At 44.0% G+C, this 24,283-nt stretch overlaps 1 protein-coding gene across 1 annotated transcript in view; it reads right to left on the minus strand.

Moving 5' to 3' along the window:
• Positions 1-3,139: 3,139 nt before the first annotated feature.
• The window catches only part of LOC144534606 (BCL11 transcription factor A-like), a 37,150-nt gene continuing 16,006 nt past the window's right edge, over positions 3,140-24,283 (minus strand). The window contains exon 3 of the mRNA XM_078276617.1: positions 3,140-8,602. Within this exon, the coding sequence (XP_078132743.1) occupies positions 6,612-8,602 (1,991 nt within the window). The 3' untranslated portion in view covers positions 3,140-6,611. The remainder of the gene's footprint in view (positions 8,603-24,283) is intronic.

Below are 24,283 nucleotides of genomic sequence, written 5' to 3' on the forward strand. Positions count from 1 at the left end.
TCAAGACATTCCTTCCCCCTCACCCTTCACCCCGTCCTTCTTTTTCACTGCAGGGTCAAAGTTTTCACCTTATCTGGAAGCCATCAGCAGTACCAGTCCCACCTCTGTGACTCATTTACTTGAAACTTTTGCACGTAGTTAAAATCCTTCTTTCTTGGTTTGAGAAGAAGGAAAAAGAAAAAAACACACACAGACACACGGGCATTTAAAGCAATACTTCACAAGCGAGGTAATCCGGGTCTTTGCCAAGATTTTCACTGCCAGTTACAGCACATATTGTCTAGCGGGCAGACTACGACTCAGATGTTGTGAAGGCGAAGGAGGAGGAGGAGGAGGAAGAGGAAGGGGGATTCTGCTGTGATCCAGTTTACTATTTTGGCTGGGGCTTTCTTCTCGCTGTGTGGTCATGGGGGAGATCAGTGGAGCTAGCAGTCACTGAGGACACTGGCTGGCCACAGCCCGACACAGAAGCCACATGGGCAGAAAGAGAAGGAGACGGAGTTAAGAGAGGGAAAGGTGTAAGGAGAGCTATAGGGTGAGGAATGTGGGTGAGGTTATTCTGGTTTTCTCTTTTATGTTCTCACATTTTCTCACCCTCCATCCCCGTCTCTTCTTCCTCTGTCGCGTTCTTCTCAAACACTTCCTCCTCATTCTTGCACTTCAACTTCAGCCTGACCAAACTTCAATTTAAACCTCGTCCCTCCATCCATCGCTCTGTCCTTCTTTTCTCCCCTCCCCCCTCTCTTTCTCTCTTTCCTCAGACAGACACAGCTACCCTCCTGGACGTTTCCTTTCTGCTGGCCTGCCCCAACAAAGGTGCTCAGTCATGTGAAACCTAATCTCCAGCCCCCCAAAACCTGACCCTTGACCCCTTCAGTCTTCACACAGCCAGAGGGGGAGGGGAGCCAGGGCAGGAAAGGGAGGCTTTTGGGAAAAGGTCACATTCCCGAAGACACTTTTGTGAACGTGCGTGTGTGTGAGTGTGCATGCACCCAATCCATTTGTGTTCCAGCATCGACATGTGCGTTTGATTCTGTGTCTGCTTACAAAAGTGCATGAGGGGAAGTTTGCCTGTATACTCCTGTGCACTTAACTGCCTTTTAAGTTTTCATGTGTGTGCATGTATGCATGTCTGTTGTACAGTAGGTGTGAGTGTGTGCATGCATAGACACTCTCTATGCGCATATGTGCATGTTTGTGAGAAAGCACTTTCAGCCCCCAAGCGTTGCTGCCCATAGACAAAACACAGACTTTGTTTTCTAGGCGAGCCAGACCTGTAAGTCTTGTCTGGGCAGAGCTTGTCTCCTTCCACCCTATACTGGCAGTCCTCAGATCTTTGTGTGGGTGTGTGTGTGTGTGTGTGTGTGTGTGTGTGTGTGTGTGTGTGTGTGTGTGTGTGTGTGTGTGTGTGTGTGAGTGTGAAACATAGTGTGTGTATATGTGTGAGGCACTGGGTGTCAGCTGTCCTGGGTGATTAGTGCTTTTATATTGTTCCAAGGAGCCCGGACGAGGCCCCCTCTTCACTGCAGCAAAGCACAGCTGCAGTCTGCCTCTCCATCTCTGCTCTTCAGCCTTCCTCTACTCACTCACACTCGTGAGATGGGCTCGGGCCCAAGAAAAAATTAGCCTGAAACAGAGGCAAGAAGTAGAGTAAGAGGAATGGACAAAGAAACGGAGCGTGACAGAGTATAATATAGGGAATGAAGGAAAGGAGGGATAGGAGAGATAAAGAGGGATGATCCACTGACAGTTGACGCAAGGAGGAGACAGAAGCAACAGAGAGACGGAGGAAGGCAGCGGAATAGAGGGAAAGCAGCGGACAGGGAGAAGTGGTATATTAGGAGGATTAGAGAGTCGATTCAACGCGCCGACTGTCTCCTGGACAGGATTTCCCCAGCTATGCCTAGGAGGCCTCCCCTGCTTTAAACACACAGGCAAGTCAGGACAGAGAGTGGCAAAGTAGGGGAAGAAGAGCAAAAGAGGGGGAGGGTTTTTTTTTATCTTTTCAAGAGTGTTGTGAACTACTTTTGATTAGCATAATGAACTAATAAATCCTTGCCCTTCAACAGAGAGCCAGTGTATCCCCCTAAGACTCGCCAGAAATGAGAACAAAAATAACACTTTTCAATTTTCTCGAACATCTTGTTTTACAAATAGGACTATTCAAACAAGACTGTAGGCATTATTCCCTGCATGAGAAACATTTTGAAAATACCCCTTTCAGTCAAAGAGCTGCGACTGTTGCCTTTACGAGTTAAGGACATATGTCTACACAAGGAGGAAGAGGAGGGGGGCAGGGGATAGTAGGCAAGGGCCAAGAGTTTGCTATGGGAAAAGTATGTCTGCTATGCACGGGTTGTTTGGTGGCGGGATTTGTGGGCCAGAGCATTGTTGCTCTCTTGACATTGAACTTGGGAGATTGGAGACAAAGGGGGAGGGGTTAACCACCCTGAACATCATAAACGTGTATATGTTCAAGAGCACACACAGGCTAACAATTCCTCGCTTCCAACACCCACCCATCCAACCAACCACCCCCACTTCCTTGCGACTCTGCTTTATCTTAACTGTCAACACCTGGCCCACCCTCTCTCTATCTGTGAACTTTAATCTGGCCCTGCTAGGCAAACAGCGCCGGGCTCGGACAAGGAGAGCGATTAGTCTGTCACGTTGCCCTCCAGTGCTTCAGCGGTGAGAGGAGGAAACAGGGAAGGGAGAGGTCGGAAGAAAGGAGAGAGATTGGGACATAGGAGGATATATAAAGTTAGATACAGCATAATGAAAAAAACATGAAGGAGAAAACAGAGTGGTGGGAGGGCTGCTGGAGATATAACACAGACGCTTCACTGACCTGACAAGGCCACAGACCAGAGATATGGTGGTGAACTTCCACCCCCTATGACGGGTGATTCAAGCTGAGCCAAGCAAACACACCTGGATGCAATACATCCAAACATATATACTCACAATGCACATTCTGTGTGTGTGTGTGTGTGTGTGTGTGTGTGTGTGTGTGTGTGTGTGTGTGTGTGTGTGTGTGTGTGTGTGTTGTACTGGTAGTTCTGAATAGTCTTATATAGGGTTTGTTTAGTTTGACACTGAGTATGCAGACAGCAATAAAAAAAACAAAAGCACCAAATTCAGATATGTATGTAATACTTTTTATTTTTATCAAGACAAAATGGCTGAGTGAAGAGAATAATGCAGACAACAGCTGAAAATAGAGTGGCATCTCTGTATAACTGAAAAATAACAACAACAAAATCTGTAAGTCGAGCAAGAACTCATGAAAGTTGGTCAATGACCTTTGGTCATCAAACAGAGGAATTAAGCCATCACAATTCATCAGGAGGGAGAAAAATGAACTGATTTGTTTTGCAGTGACTCCGTTCTGAACAGAGCATGTGTGTGTGTGTGTGTGTGTGTGTGTGTGTGTGTGTGTGTGTGTGTGTGTGTGTGTAGCCATAATAAATAATGTCGACCAATGCCGTAGGTCAACTTCAAGTTCAGTTCAGAACAAATAGCTTGAGAGTAAATACAGAACACAGGATGAAATCAGGCTGAAAACCCAAATGTACCTCAATACCATCAGCAATGATAACATGTACCAAAGTTTTTTTCTTTCTGATTTCCGTTATATTTAGAATATGCCTTGCATATGAAATGTACCATATTTAAATTATAAAGCACCATGGTTCTTTTGGCAATGAAAAAAACAAAATCCAAAATAACAAAGAAACTGTAGCAAAAAAAAACATGCTTTTCAGATTGATGTTGGATTGATTGCATATGACAAAAGGTCTTTTTCAAAAACGGCTGGAATGTTATCAGGTGGTACATGTTCAAGGACAGTAAAAAGTTGGCTACCGAGAAAACCCAACAATAGCTTGTATTACTGCATATAAAATGGCAGGAGAGAAAAATATATAAAATAAACTAAAAAGGTATGTACAACCACCTGTTTTTTTACCTCATTGTGGTCACTCCAGCGGGACTGCCTGAAAAGGCCATTACATGACCTCTCACCCTTGGGGAACTCCACAATTTATTTTTCAAAAACATACTTATTTTCAAGCATACAAATTATTCACACTATATTATCCTGCCAAATTAAGAAAATATACGGTGGCAGCTTGTTGGGATTTTTTTCACTACAGAAAAAAAGAGTACATTGAAACCTTTAAAGAGTACAGGCAAAACAGTTAAAAATACAGGCTCCAACATAAATACTATAAGTGCCTACACTAAGTGAACATTAATTTCAAATACCATTCTAAATACAGGAAAAAAGTAGACCATAAATGTGTTTTGAACATAGGAACTTACATGAGTGCGCATTTTCCTATGTGTTTTAAGTTCTCTCTATATATTTATATATCATAAATCTCTCCCCCAATGCACATTTTTGTTCAACCTGAAGACTTGTGTATAGTAAAGGCAAAAAAGATGAGAGACATGTTCATTACAATTCATTACATAGTGATCAAGTCCCGGATGTCACCAAGACAGAAAAGAGAAACAACAATAAACCAAAAATTTAAATAAGGTTCTCCCCTAAAGATATTGAAGTGTTACTTTAAAAACTCAACAACACAATTTACTTATCTTTTTAAATCAAATTTGTAGATTTCTGTACTGAGCAGTATATTTCTATAGTTGGTATGAAGCAGGATATTTCTATGGCGGTTCCTGCAGTATAACCCCCAAGAGTCAAACTGATGTTTAGCTCTGGAGGAGACATGGCTGGCAACAGTTTCTAGTTCAACTCTTTTTTTTCTTTCTTTCTTTTTTACTTTTTTTTTTAATGCAAAGCAATGACACCACACTAATCTGTCAGCATAAGAGCAAGTTTTCCCTTGAGTGTCCGACTGTAAACTGGGAAAATTGAACAGTGCACGTAGGTAGTCCCAGATCGGAAATCCGGTTATCGTTTTATACTCAACCGACTGTACCTCCGATTAGAAAGACAGATACAGAATCCAAGGCAGAGTGACAAGTGCTATATTTTCAACAATGACGGGATGGAGATAAAAAAAAATATATATATATATACAACTACCACAATAAGGTCTAGAGCATTTTAACTGAAAAGAACACAAAACGTAAAAAATGTGACTCTTAAAAACTTGTGTGGAAGGGGTAATTTGTTGATTTTTTTTCTAAATTCTGATTCTTGACTTTAGATTCGGATTTCCGTTTAAGATCGTTTCCAATGAGTTAATAAGAAAGGATTTCAGATTACTTAAGGGTTTCTTAGATCTAATGCGGTAAAGAGAACAAGCGCTACAAGGACATAAACATTTGAATTGTAGAGACACCTGGTCAACCCACTCCTCGAACCACGTTACCCTTACCCTCCGACACCCACCCAAAAAACCCCAACCTCACCCAAAATCTGTCTGGCTTAGAACAACTAAAATCCACTCTGTGGTCTCCAAGCGGCTGCTGGCTACACTGCTGCCTGGCTGACACAGACGAAACATAATTCTGTGCTACTTACAAAAAAAAAAAAACTGCAATTCTTAATTTTCAAAGAAAATAAACACTCTGGAAAATTAAGAGCTTTACGTTGGTTAAAACAACTTGTCAGACTATCCTCTCAGTATGGTACACATGTACCAGAAAACATAAACATCTAAACCAAAACTCTACATACCTACTCCTTTTTAGCATGTAACATGCCAGTAAACAGAATCATAATCTGGAGAATAACAATATACATGAGTCAGGCAGATAAATGATTTACCAGAGGTACACATAATCATTTTTTTTCTTTTCATTTTTGTTTCAGCTGGTTCCTTATGCTCTGCTAAGTCATAAAACGACAGGGTTGTACAGGTGCTTGATGCAAGGACCTGTTTATTTCATATGTGCACAAAAATGTCCTGTAATCTTCTATAGCTGAAACTCCGAGCTTATAGCAAAAAAGGAGGATTAACTAATGCAGGTAAAATATCCAAGGCACTCTTTGTTGTCATTTCACACCATATTGTTAATTTCATTGCTGTTTGTCAAAGAAATATTTAATGGCGTTCGTGCCATTTCATAGGCAGCCCAATTTTTATATATATCTCTTATCTCAATCTTGCATGGAAAATCTTTCACAAAGATCAGTTTTAAGTGTGACCCTGCTTGTCTTGATGTTTTGATAATATGACACTGTCCACTATGTTTGAACACAAAACTGTACATGATATGTAAAACAGTATGTACTGTATGCAGCATGGGTTCTCATAACTAACTTTTTTTTTTTATGTTGAAGAAATCGAAAGTATCAACAGCAATACATGTACAACCAAACCCACCAGCCAAGGACATTTTTCTCTCTAAGTAGCCAAAACACACTGAGCATGCTGTCCAGTTACAAAAAATACAAAACGTGTAAATTATTGCACAATAGAAAGGCTCAAAAAGTTTTGCGTTTGATGCAATAGTATTGCCCCAATGATGGATCATGCATTCAGCTTTTTCCAGTCAGGGATGATAACAGGGCTGTACCGTGTACTGGTGTCTAACCCTGTTGTCCTTTTCCCTCACTTATTGGCTAGTTAGCCAGGGTTGCTTTTTAGCCAGGGGAGCTGAGAGAGAGCTGCCAGCATGCTGCTCTTTGCCTACTCAGTCTTAATGTCATTAGCCAGAGGGCGGTCGCTGTGCCACTTCTTCATGTGTTTCTCCAGAGTGCTGTATACACTAAAAGGCATGTGGCAGATTTCACATTTGTACACGTCCTTGCCCATCTGTCCGTGGGTCTTCATGTGGCGGGTGAGCTTTGAGCTCTGGGCGCACGCATAGCTGCACAGCTCACACTTGTAGGGCCGTTCTCCAGTGTGACTGCGTCTGTGCACTGTCAAGTTGCTGCAGTTCTTGAACACCTTGCCACAATACTCACAGGTGTCACTGCGTCGGCCGTCCTTGGAGCTCGGCCTGCCATTCCCGTGGGGAGTGCTGGCCCCGCTGCCGGTGCCGCTGCGTCCTGAAGTGGCCCGTTCCCCATCCAGCTCGCCAGGCGGAGTGGAGAAGCGCAAGCTGCCGTTTTCTGACGAGTGCTCAGATGAGGAGGCGAAGGGCGATTGTCTAGAGTCCCCACCTGTGAAGTTGATGAAGGGGTCCTTGAGTTGACGTGAGGCAGCGTAACCAGCTAGCCACTGGGAGTAGACGTTCTCCGTGTTTGGGATAGTGGGCGTGGGGGGGTCAAGGTCCTTCTCCACCTTGATGCGCTTGGACAGGGGACTGAGGGAACCAGGGCTGACCCCTCCACTCAGCAGCTTCCTGGACAGGCTGTCAGTGGATAGAGGTCCCAGGCCATTGATGGTAGTGGTGGTTCCATCATCTGCTCGGTCTGACTCCAGGGCCGAGTCTTCGTCACCAGGCTCCCTGGACAAGCTCCGGCGGTGTGGGTGCAGGGCGTCACTGTTCTTGTGGTAGCGGGCCCCTTCTAGCCGCAGGCTGAAACGATAGTCATTCTTACCCTCGTCTTCTTCTTCTTCGACTTCAGGCTTAGTCTCAATTTCCTCCTCCTCCTCCTCCTCCTCATCCCCCTCTTCCTCTTCTTCTTCCTCTTCTTCCTCCTCATCTTCTTCCTCCTCTTCCTCCTCCTCCTCCTCTTCCTCTTCTCCATTTTCAGGCATCAGGCCATTGTTCTCGCTTTTGAACTTGGCCACCACTGACTTGAGAGCATCTGTGGCACTGCCCATCAGATCACTGGTACCAGGTTCGGGGGAGCTTGCAGTCGAGAGGCCGTCATCTGACTTGGCATTAAGCACCAAAGACTTGCTCTGACAGTGCGTCTTCATGTGTCGTTTCAGTTTGCTGGCCTGGGTGCAGGCATGGTTACAGAGGTGACACTTGAATGGCTTTTCCCCTGTGTGGCTCCGCCGGTGAACAATTAGGTTGCTCTGGAACTTGAAGGTCTTCCCGCAGAATTCACAAGACTTTGCCTTGAGAGGTGTGCCCGGTTGGGCCGCATTGGATGCGGGATTGGGGGTGGTGCGTAAGCCAGAAGGTGACTGAGAGGTGGAGAGGGGAGGCGTAGCTGAAAATGGAGGCTTTGAACCTGGCTGAAATGGCTGCAGCAGCCGTTGCATAGGGCTGGGCCTGTTAGGGGAGAGAGGTGGGGAAGACCCAGTGGCATTCCCAGCCAGCTCGCGTAGACGTCTAGAAAAGTCCATTGGAGGGGCTTCTAGTGGCACTGAGTTGAGCCTCATCACCCTGTCAAAGGCGCTGGGATGGTGGGTTGCCAGTGCCAGGTCATCAGGGCTCAGGTGGTGGCGCGGTGGCGGGCTGAACAGCGGTGGGGTTCGGAGGTAACGGCTCTCACGAGGTGTAGACGCTGAATCCCGGCCAGACCCAGAGCCTGGCATCCTCAGGAGGCTGTAAGGACTGCCATCAGCCAAGTGGACGGCATGGATGGGAGGCTGGGAAGAGGCACAGTCACCCCCCATCCCAGGAGCCGCAGCCACGCGGGGGGTGAGGGGGCTGCCAGGTTCGCTCTCCAGATAGATGCGGAAGCCGTGGGTGTTCTGGGCATGCTGGAGCAGAAACCAGGCACTGGTGAAGGGCTGCTTACAGGTGGTGCATGTGTAACAGCTGGGCTCATCTTTATCTGACAAAAAAGGGACAGAGAAAGAGAACATTTTTTTAAATTGACCTGTTAAAATGATAAAACAGAGTTACTGATGAACAACTAACAGCATAATTGTAGAAACATTTAAAAAACATGTTTGGCACTTCAATGATGAAAGTGAGGATTTAAATAAGTGACAAAATATCCAATAGCATCATCAAAAACTGAGAGAGCGTAGCCGAATTTAGCGTTCACTGCTATTTTTTCATCTTCTAGCACTTTCAAAATGAAACCCCATTACATCAAAAAATGTTTCTGGACAACAATAACTGTGATTAGACAGTAGCTTTTAAAAATATTTTTAAAATCTTGAAACGGCACAACAAAATTGGAAGAATAGAATTTTGCCGATACAGAGAAATAAATCTTCCTTTTTACTTTTTTGAGCATTAAGCAAAACTGAATTGTAAAACACTGCACAATACATTTTAAACATAATCTGAGATCCTGAGATTAAATATGCATTTTATATATTTTTTTTATACCAGCATTCACTTCCAGTGGGTGTACACTTGTTAAAAAGAGAATGAATAAAACAATAATAACAGGTATCCCAGGCAGCAAATGCACAATTTACACAGTTGAGAAGGCATAGGAATATTTTAAACAATAATTGACTTTCAATAGCACTTGCACACTGACCGGAGATTTGCCTGACAATGCACGCCTAATCTCGTTAAACACACTCATCTCCCCTCCGATGCCATGTTTACAGAATTAGCAAGGCTAAAGTGGGACATGTATCTGATGCTGCATATTAATGCTGAATACAAATAAGAGGTCACATGTTAATAAATTGTACCAGCGTTTATCACAAAAACACATTCACAGGGAAAAGAAGCAAAGGGGGAAATTGTGTATGTTTGTGTGTGGGCGGGGAGGCTCCTATGAAAATGCATTTCATGCATTACTTTTCTATTTCTGATATTTCATGCTTTATGGATTTATTTAAATCCTCTCAGGTGAATAGAATAGGAGAAGAAGGGGAAAGCAGAAGTGAGAGATATGCAAAATAAGAAGCATCCGCCACTTGCAAATGTGCTCCCTCTTTCATCTTTTGGCTTTCTTATCCTTTCTTCTCTTTTTTCTTTTTTTCACTGGAGGGCATTTTTCTGAAGTCATTTGCAGACACTGAACCCAAAGCCATGGCCATACTGTGCTAGAGAGGGAGAACAAGGGAGAGGGAGAGACGAAGATAGGCCGTGTGTGTGTGTGTGTGTGTGTGTGTGTGTGTGTGTGTGTGTGTGTGTGTGTGTGTGTGTGTGTGTGATTGCGACTATGAACGATCCCTAAGATGGTGGATGGACAGTCTTGCATGTTTTAAGCCTGCGAAGAGACAAAGGGGTGAAGAACGGGCAGAAAGAGAAGACGACCGCTGAGAGAAAAGAGGGATGTTGTGGATGAGCAATAGACGGAACAGATTGGTGTTTTGTGGTTCTCCTTTCTATCTCATGTGTCCCCAGCCACCATGGCCCCAGCCGAACAATCTCACTTAAAGACCAGAACACAGCATAAAATGTGCACCCAATCAAACCTCCACGCAAACCTTTTTCTCTTGACTGAAAAGAGTTGGAAGGGGGGTATGCTGGTAAATTATGGATCATTACAATCTGCAAAAATTACAGTTAATTGCTGCCACCTGCAAGGGGCTTTGACCCACTATGGAATTTTTCCATCATAAAAAAGCCATTTGCCCATACACGTTTTAGCTCTCTCTCTCATAAGCACAAATAAAATGTGCCCATTACATTGGCTTTGGCTATATGTATGTTTCCTGATTATGTGTGTGTTTTTATGGCTTTAAATATAGACCCCATATCACTCGTAAAACGGCTGCAATAACCTGGCCTCTCCTGTTTACTTTGCTTTGATTTGCAGCCTATACACACTTCCTCAACCCTGTCTTAATGTGTGAGCAGAGAGTGCATATGCATGAGGAGGAAAATAGATGTTTTTTTTCTGTTATTGTGAAGGATGAGAGAGGGAGATGGGGGGGTTGGTCAGAGGAAATAAAGCACTGAGGGTTTCGTGGAAGTGAAGGAAGGACGCAGGGGAGAAAGAAGGGAGAAGTGTGGCGTGAAGGGGACATTCCTAATGACAACCCACCACATTTCTGAAGGATACGAGAGCCACAACACAGCACTTCAAAGCCGGTAGTCAATTCATTTTTTATGTATCAAAAACAGCATGTCTTGTGCTATGCAATCACAACCCCATCTATGGACATTTGACAATGTGCTCATGCTACAGGCAGCAACAATAATTGTTATTCCCATCCAGGCAGTGGACACATTGATGGGCTTTGACAAGCCAGACCAAAGCATGCCCAGATTCACAACAACGGCAGAGAGGATATCTAAAAAAGCCCACAATTGTCCTTGATAGCTAGCTGTCCTCAAAGGTAAGGAAGGACAGTTATTCAAAAGGAGATAAAACTGACAAGGCATTTGACAGTCTTAAAGAAGTTTTTTTTCTTTTTTTGCTAGTAAGAAGAGCAGAGAACTGTGCGAGGGAGGAAGGATGATCTTATAAACGAGTCTGTTCTTTAATGGAATAAAGGAGAGCTTCCTCTCACTCTCTCTGTCTGTTTCTCTCCTTCCATTAACTCTAAGTCTGTGGAGAGTTAGGGCTGGGGAGCAGGAGAGCTGGGGCTAATGCTGGATCTCCAGGTCCCTTTGAAATAGGATCAGCAGAGAGGAGAAACCACACTGACAACCCCTTAGCTGCCATTTCATGGCAGTGGCTGAAAGAAGGGACTTTGGGGGAGAGAAGACAGAAAGCATATAGGAGAAGTGAGAGAGGGCAGGAGGATCAGGAGCAAAAAAAGTGGAAGACAGATAATCATGAAAAAGAGAAATATAAAGAACTATAGAGGCAGAGCGCAGAAGAGGGACGTAGAACAGTCAAAGAAAGAGAATGGGGGGTTAACAACTCCTTTAAAGCCATTTTAGCACATTGCAACACAGAGCAGGGGGAGGCTATTATGGTGTCTAACAGACACGGTGCACTGCTATCAGGAAGAGAATATGATCCAGTGCAAAAAGCACAAGGACGACTGACGCAAGGGCAGAAATTATGGAACCTTAAACAGCAGATGTGGTCGCCTGTATAGCTGCTGACACCATATTCACACCGCCATCCCAGACAGCAGGGTTGACCAGACAAAGCAATACACACAAGCAGTCTAGGAGGCTGAGGCATCATGTATACTTTGCTCATGCAGATTGCTCTATTGTTAGTTGACCCAACCCCCAAACCCAGTCCCACACGCACTCTCTCAATCACCACACACACAGAGGAACCATACCACGTTTATCCCCTCAGCCAAAACACAGCCACAAACACAAACAATCAAACCAACAGAAGCCAAGACAACCACGACCTTAACCCAGTGTTGGCAGTTTAACAATGCGCTAAGGAAAAAAAAAAAAAATCATCAACTGTCTCTTCCTCCCTTCATCTCTCAATCAAACCTGCCATCTATCTACCGTCCCTACTAGCTCAAACTTTCCAGCCATTCGTCCAAAAGCTAGCAGACTTTGGATTGACCTTCATTTTATTTTATTTTTTGTCCTTGGCCAAGCCTGATAGTGGGCTCTAGCCATCCTGGTGTGACCACGCAGCTCTCACTGATATTGGTCATTTAGCTAATGGAGGAACAAGCTAACAGGATTAGCTTGCAGGCCATCCAAAAGGAGGAGGAAGGGGAAGGCACAGAGACGGGAGACATGGGGACACAGCATGTCCCCGCCATTTTCCGAAGTTATTAGTCGCCTGGAGCTCAGGAGCACTCACACACACACCTGAAAACTGATTATGCTAATAGCGGGTCTTTGCCAATATTCATAAGTGTTTATAGGTGTTGGAGTGAGTGCCTTGAGAAGACGGAGGGTTGTCAATACAGTGCCTCCTAAGAGTGCTTCATCCGTAACTAGCGTTAATGTGATTACTACTTTGTCATTAGGGTATTCACAGTCAGGGATTGGACAGAGGTGAAGGGGGAAGCAGGAGAGGACAGGTTCGAGAAAGAAAGTAGAGAATTAGTGGAGGCTCCAGGGCATCCCATTAGAGCTCTTCTTTAGTGTACTGTTTTTTCTTAATTCAGTCTGTTGTACATGACTTTCACCAGACTTGAAGGCCACGAGTGAACTAAAATCATTCTTCAGGGGCTTTGGAGTGTGAGAGCAGCTTTATTTCATTGCATTTATTGGTGACTCAATCATGTTATCACCCAAATATGTTTTTATCAGTCTCTGCATCCGTTTGTATTTGTGAAAATACCTGACAGAGCAGCTGGCTGGCCTTGACCTACCTCCTTACTTTTCTACCTCTCTCTCTGTTTGTCTGTATTTCCCTGCCACAATCACACACACACACACACACACACACACACACACACACACACACACACACACACACACACACACACACACACACACACACACACACACACACACACCAGGGCTCATACACTCACTTCTTTGTCCCGGGCCAGACTCGTTGTGGTGCGCTCAGCCACTGGCCAAAGACAAAAGGCTTGTTTGACCAACGCTTGTTCCTGAGACAAAGCCAGATGCAGGAAATACGGTTTACTAAACAGAAATCCAGCCAGGGAATAGAAGAGGCCTAAAACCCAGCCTTTTTACAAGTCTTATCTGGACCTGGGGCCTGCAACGTTGGCTGGTGTTGGAGTCACACATTACACAATTGGGAGAGGCTGACACTACACACTATCACACACAGAGAGAAGTGAAAAAAGAACGAGACGTAGAAAGAGGCAGGAAGAAAAAGAAAGGATGGAGAGCTAAGAGAGAGGGGAAAGAGTGGTAGATTGGGATAAGAAAAGCCTCGCTGGCATGAACAAGCAAAGGGGGGGGAGGCAGATCTCCAGATAAAGATGCATGGTGGTCTTTGAGGGCCTGTGCCCAGTATAAAGTAATCTGCTGGCTGTGGCTTTGTCTCCAATCAGACTTTCACACTTCTTACCTTTCCTTTCCCCTTCTCCTGAAAGTTGATAAGAGCAACAGCGGAACTGAGGCGTCTCGCTGAGCCACTAAGAAACCATTATGGACAGATGGCACCCACACAGGGGCCAATGAATGCATGCACCATACACAATGGACAAATGTGTGTGTGTGTGTGTGTGTGTGTGTGTGTGTGTGTGTGTGTGTGTGTGTGTTGGGGAAGTCAATGTATTTTTTATATGCATGTGCTTTTGCATGTGTGAGTCTTTAATGGGCATGCATGATCATTGTTAGCGAGTATTACCCAGGTATTACCACATGACTGTGTCCATGTACACATGCATTCATGTGTGTGTCTTTGTGTGTGTGTGGGTGTGTGTGTGTGGACATTAGTATGTAATACACTTGCTACAATCATTTTAAAATTAGCATCGCCCTACGCTGTCTGTTTCCCTGCATAACCCTACTCCCTTTCATCTTTTCTCGGTTGAACTGCGTTTGAACTGACCATCCACCCACCCATCCATCCGTCCGTCTCTCTATCCCTCCATCTATCCATCCATTCCGACTAAGCCCAGCTGGACAGCTTCGTGTTTCGGTGCGGCTTGGTCCGGCAGAACTTATAATAGCCTGGGCCAGCCGTGTCTCTGATGCAGATCATTATTTGCTCTCTGCTTACCAGCGACGGTGGGAGGCCGCACGCTGTTGTTTCTCATCCTAGCTCTAATGGTACAGTGAAAAGACCTCTGGGCTTCTAAGCTTAACCAGTCTAATTAAATGGACCATCGCTTATGTAAGTATCCACAGAGATTATTTATTGAGTTCGGATCCGCTTCACAGGATCAAACCGCTGTCAACAAAAGCCAACGCTCAACGGAGAAGGTATTAAATAAAGGAGTGGAATCAAAGAAACTGCAAACTGCCAAGTGTCAGTTTAAGCACACATATCCAGGTACATAAGAAGACTTAATCAAGCGGGAGTATTTTTGGACTCGGGCAATTTCCCAAATGGGCGAGGAGTCTCTGAGCACTTCAGAGGGGAAATGTGAAAAGTGTTCTGTCAAAGAAAAGATATGTCTCAATAAACTACAGCTTAAGGGGAGGATGATAGAGTAAAATATGAACAATATAATACAATAGAACATACTTTACTTTCTTCTTTACTTTCAAAATAAAGGCTGCAACATTCAGATGAGAGCATCCGCTGTCTTTCCTGACAAGCATCATCCCTGATTGAAGAGCACGGACAAGAAAGCCTCCGTAAGACATGAGGCCAGCAGCCTGAGCTTCACTATCTCTGCATAGCTCAGCTTATGACAAGCTGGCGACCCTGCAGAAAGGATGGAGGGGGACAGGAAGGTCGACTAGCTGCACATTTCTGCATAAATCTCCAGATAGATAGCATCGGGAGAGGAGAAACAGGGGAGAGAGGCAGGCAAGCAGCGGAGGATGATAAGGCCCCCAGGGCAGGGCATTCGACACTGTCAAAACTGTTTCGTCTCTGGCTACTGGACGAGTGGAGCACGTTATGAGCCTGCATACCATTTGTCAGGACGTGATTCAGCTTCACCGGAGCATACAGTACAGGGGCCTGTATCTGACCTCCACTGCTTTGCCTCTTCAGTCTTCACAGACATGCAGAGAGCTGGACATAACAGCACAAACATTGCATGGAAAAGGACTATGAAGACTTGAAGTGAACACATTGCATCACATTACTATACAGTTGTGATATTCAACAGCTTTACTGGTGAATATTCTGTGCAACATGAGACATTAACAGAAGTCATGAGAAGCCAACATGTAATCAACTACAACATACTGTATGTCACAGCAAACTGCACTCAGAGAATCACTTAACAGGACAATCATTAAATACCACAAAGTTAAGACTTCACAAATGACCACAGACCTGAATTGTTACTAAAAATGCAATGTGCAAAACTGCAGATTTTTAGCTTCATACGACTCTTTTTTTATCACCTGTACCACAGGCCAAAACACAATGACCATAAGTAGCAAAACATATGCTGTACAATCCACATTTAGAAAATACCAAATATTGTTTTTCATGTACTTAAATTATTCCCCACAGAATCAGCCAGGTCGGAGCACCCTTGGATAAAGTATGAATGAACTATCTTGCTTTAAAACACCTCTCCCTTTTTCTAAATCCGATTGAACGTTTGGGCGAATGAAGTGTGATACAGATTTTCACATCCTCTAAATGCATAAAGAACAAGAAGCTTTCCAGTAACACTTTACAATAAGGTACACAAAAAAATCGGTTTAAATCGGTTAAATCGGTTAAAAATACTGTTTTGAAAGAGTAACGAATGATTAGTTACTGTTTTTACTGTTACTTCTGAAAAACAGAAATTACTCTTTCAAAAACAGTAACTAATCATTAACTACCTATTTTTGTGTACCTTATTGTAAAGTGTTACCAGCTTTCCTTCCTGAGAAACTGTCTGTCACCATCTGCATAAACTTAAAGCACTCCTTCTGAAACCGAAGATCTTTGGTTTGTGACATTTTGCCCATGTAATGTTGGTGTTTCTGTTATTTTGTCCACCTACTGTGTGCTTAACCCCATATTCATGCCACAAGTGGACTCACTAAATGTGAAAATTACTTGAAAGCAGTTAAAAACTACAGCATAAATACACTGCCATAAATAATATGTGAAAGAGTAGGGGTGGAACAAAAAATAAGAGAATTGACAAAAATGAAGTTAGGAAGCACTTGTGAGCCCACTGTGTTGAATGACTGAGACAGTGTTGAAAGAGAGAGGAGGGGAGTGTGAGCGAGCAAGACAGAGAGAGAGAGAGAGAGAGAGAGCAAGTCAGTGAAGAAAAGTTTAAGGGGAAGAGTGGGCAGTGAGGGTTAGAGACTTCGCCTGATTTACAGGCACAGACCTGTAGTCAGGGTATCTCTGAGCTCATGGAAGTCCGGACACACACACACACACACGCACACGCACACACACACACACACACACACACACACACACACACACACACACACAGAGAGTATGTCTGGACTGAGTAAACACTTCAGCCTGTCTGGAGGATAGAGTCATTCCCTCTCCCTCTCCGTCCCTCAGCCTGCATGCTCCCTTGTTACTCCTCCTTCCATGACACTATTTCCTTAACACGCTCTGATGACAGCACTGAGAGTTTAAAGTGGGATCTTTACACACACACACACATACTGACCCCCACATGCATGAACACAGTTTCTCCCTCACCATTTTCTTTTACCTCTGACATACTCAGACACACGCACACACACACACACACACACACACACACACACACACACACACACACACACACACACACACACACACACACACAGAAACACAGAAACACCCACACACACAGAAACACACAAATAGTTTTTTTAAATCTTTCTTTTCCAAAAGCTGAAAACCACACTACCTTAACACCTGTGCCACGATGCACCTCTCATCTTCTCCACCCACTCATTTAGTGCCGGGCAGATCTTAAAATCAGGCCAGTGTGTACAAGTCTCTTTTTTTTTTCCTCTTCTCCTACCTTTGCCTGAGGTGCTCCGTCACTGTAAATAATATTTCCAGAGAAAGTGAGACACACAGAACGGGCAAAGAAAAAAGAGGGGGGCAAAACGGGAGAAAGATACTCATCATTATCTTAATCTCTGTGGGACGGAGCGGAAGGTGGAGTGGATTGAGGGTTCTGTGTGTTTGGGTTTGGGGTTCCAAATGCACCTGGATCACCAGTAAAATACCACATTTTCATGACCTGGTGCTCAATAGAATGCAAGGAACTGTTAGGAAACACAAAGTCACTACTGGTGTTGACCGCAGTTGTTTGTTTCTGAACTGGCTCCTAGAAGCCTCAGAAGCTCTAAAGCATGGGTCATCATTTTGATACCAGTAAACAAGGGTTGTTTTAAACATGCAGTTATTTTTTACCCTGCCCTACCACCTCAGGGTGAGAGGACCAGGGCATGTGAGCTTGGGCCAACCATAGCAGTTCGTTATGCATACGAGCCTCAAGGCATTGTGGAGGGACATGGCACTTTAAAACAAGAGGGCCAGTGTGTTGGAGTGTCCCGTGGCCCGGAGCTGTGGAGGCTGAGGGTTTAACACGCGTCCCATCTGCTATGTGTGACTGTGCACACGGTGGTCGAGTGGTTAAGGGAGCATCAATAGCCGGACTCTTTAGATAGAGGGGCACCTCAGGGTCAGATACAGCTCGCAAATCCAATTTCCTTCGAAACAGAGAAATTGGACAAGACAGATATATGCTTGTACATGTGGTGACCGCAGAACTAAAGTCTGGACTTTGGATAAAAACTGATTGTATCACAAGTTCAGTGTGTGTGTGTGTGTGTGTGTGTGTGTGTGTGTGTGTGTGTGTGTGTGTGTGTGTGTGTTTTTTTTAAATGTTGGTACAGTATCACAAGTTAAATTCACTGCAATGTCACAACACGTGAGGTCTAGGACTTGAAGTTCCCTGATCCTGTAATAAGCACACAGCCACTAACAGTGAGACTTCAAAGACCCCACCACCATCCATCCAACCAACCCTACATTCCCCTCTCCATTATTCATTCATCGAGAAAAAAACATGGCTGGGACACTTCTCAACCCGTTCCAAATCCTGATTAAATTTGCAAAATGGCCTCCTGTTCAGCCCTAATTCAGCCCCTTAAAGACATTCTGACAGAAGCAGGAAGAGCAGAGCAAGGAAATGGTCAGATATCCAAAGTGACCTACAAATGTTTCCTTCCGTGTTCTTTTGCTCGATGCTAGAAGTTCTCACTGCTAGGACTACCCTAGATGCTTGATATCAACCTGGGCCACACCTTTATGACGTGCTGTTTTAGACAGATGCCCCAAACAAATGGTTGGATAGCACATTACAGGGCACAGTAGTCTTTCCCAATGACACAAGACTGTACTGTACAGCTTGTAGGTTAGTAAAGGTGTGAATGCAGCCAGTTAATACCTAATGTAACGTTTACCATCAATAACAGTTTGTAAGATGGATGGGCCATCTGCTTGACAATGGCAGGCCACACTCCACACAATTCTTCATCTCTGAGCTCCCCGCACCAGATTCCTGCCTACTAATTAAAGACATGTGTTCTGATCAGCCACCATAGCAACGCAAGAGAGGCGGGTAAAATGGTGGAAAATAAGACCTAGTGCGGCCCAGAAAGTTCACACTTAGAGCTGTATTCCTCTGTGTTCCAACCTATGGTTCCAACAATAGGCAAAATCTGCATTTATATCAGTGATACGTTTAACTTTGTGGCACTGTAAAAATCATTTAAATTCATGTTTAACTCGGCTACCTGTCTCTTTTCAGTTACATCTTGCCAGCCCACACTGTCACTTGCCTGTTAAAAATACAGCATGTGGACCCTTACGCTTATTCTCCCTAGAGGTGTGTCAGGAACATGCATAGGTCCAAGCAGTAGATAGCGTGATATTAATCAAGGTAGCCAACCTGTAAGTTCCTTTGTGCCCAGCTGTAGAGCATAAATCAGCCTTTTAACAAGGCTAGGGCCCTAAGATCTCAAACCGTGCTGGAATGCTACCTACACAACCATGCCAAAAATATGTCTGGGTCTAGGGCTCCTATAGATCACCATGTTTATAAGGGGGGGGCTATAGCGACCTACCCTGGGGAGGGAAGGAGGGAGGACGGAGCAGAGGAGCAGAAAAAGGAGGGTGGCAAAAAGGGGGGCATATTTCTATTAGGTCATCAGGTTTAAGTAAACATGTGTGGTGTTGCTGTGTAAGTGTGCAAGTATGCATGTGTGTTGCACACACGCATGTGTGCCGCACCACAACATATTCTCTTGTTTTTAAGAGGACTGTTTAAAAAGCAAAGGAAGAATAACAAGACAGACAAAGCTGATAAAGAGACATAGAGATAAAGACTTAAGTCTGAGAAGCGATAAATTCCTTTTTTCTCCCTCTAGACATACATCTCTTAGAGAAACGTTAAGATTTGCATTTGACCTTCATGAAGAGTTGATAAACAGGATATGTGAAGAAAGCCTGTGCGCCTTTGGTGACAGAAGGATTTATTCACAGACAGCTGCAGGACAGGACACATATGTAAGGACTGGCTGACTTGTTGAATGGCAGGCTGAGTCCACCTTTAAGTCATTGTTTCTGCACAGAAAGGGTCCATGATCTCAAACATTCCACAACACGCAGTGACAAGACATACTTACACACAGCCAGTACACAGGCATGATGCAACTACACACATTTACACTAACGAGAGCATATCAAGAAGTCAGAACTCTTGCTAAAGCAATGTGTTAAGCTGTACTGTAGTTTATTGCCATATGCATTGAATAGTACAGCAGCACTTTCCAATGCAATGCCTACACTCCTGGAAAGTTTACCAGCTAACCAACCGTATATAAATAAGTCAGTGTTGAAATTTGGATTAATGGCTGATAAGGGGATGGGTAGAGCTGCACTCTGCAGCACCACCTGAGATTTATGGGCCAGATGTTTGTGCCATTGCTTCTCTAACAGACTATAAAACTTCATTTACAGAAGGCAACAGTAGCGTCTCTAAGCGTCACCAACATGCAAATATTTTGCTGCGCTGATGCAAATGTCAACTCCAAGTGATTAAAAAATGTAATTAACAAACGACTTTCATTATTGGGAATTCTTGTTCCCTACCACAGTTTCTCTCTCTCTCTCTCCTGTGTCACTTATACAATTACATCCCTGACATGACTGTAACTCCACTCCCTGCCAACATGAACTCAGGTTCTCAAGATCCACCCTGTCACTTTGAGAAGGGGCTGACAACCTCTGACTGGCGCCGAGGGCTTGGGAGCGTTGACCCCGGTGGACTGCTTGTATTGCATTCCGAGAAATGAACTTTGTACACTTGTGCAAGGTCAAACTGTAAAGATCCTATGTGCTCATTCCATACATGTCCAGTTGATATGCTGTAGGCCTCTTGACAACCCGTGAGGAGAAACGTTTTACAGACGACCCACCGGCTATCTCATGTACCTTTGACACAGCCGTATAGATCTATAAAGACATAAAACGATATGTTTGCTCTTAAAACACATGGCCTTTATTGCTCTCGTCCGGTTTCATCACCTTTGCAGCACACAGAGGGGTAGCTGATGAAAAGAGGAATTAAGGGCAGTGAAAGAACAAGGATATTATCTGAAGAGGAAGGGGTGTAGTTGAAGGGTGTCAAGAATGGTGTAAAAAGCTGTGGAGAGGAGAAGAAGAAGGGAAAAACAAAAGAGGTGGTGGACAGCTTTATACTGCAGCACCCCATTCTAGATTACATTAGTGGCAGCTGCTTCCTTTGTGTGGTTTTATGGCCTGGCCCCAAGAAAAAGCTGCTAAAATTTCATTTAATCTGCTGCAGAAACTCAAGTGTCTGTCAGCCACTCAAACAAGGGGGACTAAAAGCACCATGCTCTCAGATAACTGAGGCAAAATAACGCTAATAATATCTCTGTCCGTGGCCATAAAAGCAGACATTTTGTGTAACCAAAGAGGGCTTGCCTGTGCCGCCGGTGCATAGGAAACTGGCCCACTCTCCCAGTCCAGGGGCAGGTCCTTAATAGCGGGTGAGGAAGCCCCTCTTTATCTCCACCTCCTGTTCATCCTTCCAAGTCATTAGCTTATGTTAATCGCTAAAACTACCAAGATTGACCCCCAATTTCATTTAGTATGCCACTATACTTAAGCAGATGACGAAGCAGCTGCTACAACTGATTTATTAAGGTAAACTAATGGTATGACTGAGAATATATTTTGTGCTAATTTGTATCAGTTGTCCACACTCTCGGATTTTGATGCATACAGTGTATAATAAAATAGAATCCAAAACATCCAACCTAATACAATTTCTTTTTATTTTAAAATGTTGATTCAATCAATATCCATTACTCCAACACTCTTAGTCATTTGCTCATTTTCTTGTGGAAAATAACTTGTTGCATGATGTCCAAAAATGCTGTAAAGAAACAATGTTTTTACCCTACAAACTGTGGACTAATGCTTGCTTAGTCTGTAAAGTGGCCCAAAGTCTAATCTATTAACCATGATTAAACAAGCCACAAACAAAATGAGCCAAAAAGTAGATAGGCCAGCATTATCCTTTAAAGATAAATGCAATATAAGGTAAGATTTATTTATTTATTGTCTCCTATAGGAGAAATTTGTCTTGGGCATTCGAGAGAAACGAATTGCGACACATTGTGCATAAACACACAGTAAACATACAGTTAACCTATATCTCAACTGCCTACTCAATACCCTGCTCTTAAAGACCCAGATACCCAAAAGTAAACACAAAAATGGCCCCACATCATTTTGCTGGCCGTGTTAGCCTGTAGCAGGGATGGAGCTTTGACAGCGGTGGTAACTGACAGAAAGCAGCGGTACAGGCAGCGGTTAGGGGCAGCTTCCTTCCTGGGCTTTAGTTCACATAACGACACGTCCATGTACGTCCACATACATTTTATTCAGATAAACTAAGGGGAAGAAGGAGGGGGGCGGGGGTGTAAGAGAAGGGGCTATTTTGCCATGTGATACCACTGCTGTAGCTTAAGGCAAGAAGAGGAAGAGGAGGAGATGCAAGGGGCCCCTTTACTTCGACCTCTCTGATAAGAACTAGGAGGATGGGGGAGGGAAGAGGGAACCCAGATGAGCCAGGAACAGGCCAAAGCACCAAGCAGAGATAGCAAGTCGGTGACTGTCCGAACCAGAGCTCTGCTCCCTCGGTCTAAATGGGGCAGATCATAGGTGAGGAAAGTAAGCTTGTGACTCTTTATCCCAAAGGAGCAGGACTCACTTGCATACTGCTCATCCACTCATGTTTGGCTTAGGCTTAAGAGACTGACACCAGTGTGTGAGGATAATGACAATGAAGTATGACTACCACATAAATCCTTAAAATACATTCCTTAAAATATTGTAATGGACGATACATTTTTTTGCTACTTGTTGAGCATGCTGAGTTCTTTGCAAAGAGAAAGGTGTTTGAGAGGTGGTGGGAGCTTTGAGTTTCACTACATATTATTAGTGCTACAGCTCTGGTTAGACTACAAGCACTAATCTGTGGCTTAGAGCTAAGATTAAGTGACTAACTTTAAATAAATAGTTCATTTTGTTAAATACACTTTTTCGCTTCTTGCCAAGAGTTTGATTAAAAGATTCATAGCACTCTGTACAGTCAAGATTAAGCTACAGCAAGCATCAGGTTAGCTTAACTTAGCTTAGTATAGGGGAATAGTTAGCAGAGTCCCTGGCAACCTCAAAATGACGACAGGACTCCAGCTGTTTCCCCCACTTTGAGTTGTAATGCTAAGCTAAGCTAGTGGCTGCTGGCTGTGACTTCATATTTAAAGCCATTAGAGTGGTATCGATCTTAGTCATTAAACTCTCAGAAAGAAAGCATTTTCCAAAATGTCGAAGTATTCCATTTAGGCCTGCCTTCTCTACTAAGGTGTGTCAGTTTAAAGTGTTCGAAGCTCAAAGTGAAATGAAATAGGCCGTAGTGTGCAAAGATATTGAGCTGATTTTAACTTGAATTGTTCTGAGGTGACTGTAAAAAAGAGCACTTTGCAACCATTGAAAACAATTTAATAAACATGAATTGTTAAATATATTGAAAAATATGCTAATGTACATTCATCCTTTTCCATGTAAAATAGTGTTTACAACTAACAGAAGAAAGAAAGAAAAATTCAAAGGAAAAGCAACACAGAAGCACAAAAAGTAGTGCTAATGAAGACATAGCAAGCTGTAGAGTGTGTGTGTGTGTGTGTGTGTGTGTGTGTGTGTGTGTGTGTGTGTGTGTGTGTGTGTGTGTGTGGGGGGCGTAAGAGATGGGTGAGGGGAAATTAACCTTTTTAATTGGAGAGTGGTAGTCCTCTTTGGACCCTGCAGTTGGATCCAGAGTGCTGACAGATGATGAGAGGGAAATGGCAGGCCTATTACAGGCAATCTGGCCCTGCGACTTGGCAGACCACAGCAGTACCAGAGCCTGGGGAGAACAGGGCATGTCCAGCATGGAAAGCACTCCTTGCCAGACCGCTCGCTGGCAGAGAAGGGCTTGCCTCAATAAAAAGGTATAAATAGAGAACGATTATCTTGGCACTTTGAACTAAGGGGTAAAGGGTTGTCATAATGGAGTCTGGTTTCTTGTCTGATAACAAAATAGTACCTGGTCAAGAAAAAAGAAGAAGGGCTTTGCTTTAATGAAAGAGAGAGAGAACCAGTCTGACAGGTATGAGAGAGGAGAAGGGCCAGGGCAGGAGGTGTGTGTGTGTGTGTGTGTGTGTGTGTGTGTGGGGGGGTGAAGAAATGCACATTGAAAAATTAACACACTCCGTACTCATGCACACACACATTTTCAAACCCAATACATCTGCCCAGGGGTTCACTGAGGAGCCAGATGTAAGAGAAAGACATCAGAGAGGATAACTTCCTATCTGTCTGTGTGTCTGGCTGTGAGAGCCATGTTTATGTCTGGGGATACAAGGAAAACAAACATCAAGGTCAGAGAGGCTGGAGTCCGTCCAAGCGATAGACAGCCCCTTTCTTAACAGGTCTGCAGGCCCGTTTTAACATACGGCCCCAGGGGGGACACTAGGATTTAGACAGAACCCTTAGGCCTGATTTCATATTGAAAAT

The sequence above is a fragment of the Sander vitreus genome, chromosome 2 (genome assembly GCF_031162955.1).
Source record: "Sander vitreus isolate 19-12246 chromosome 2, sanVit1, whole genome shotgun sequence".
In the NCBI taxonomy this organism is placed as follows: Eukaryota; Metazoa; Chordata; class Actinopteri; order Perciformes; family Percidae; genus Sander; species Sander vitreus.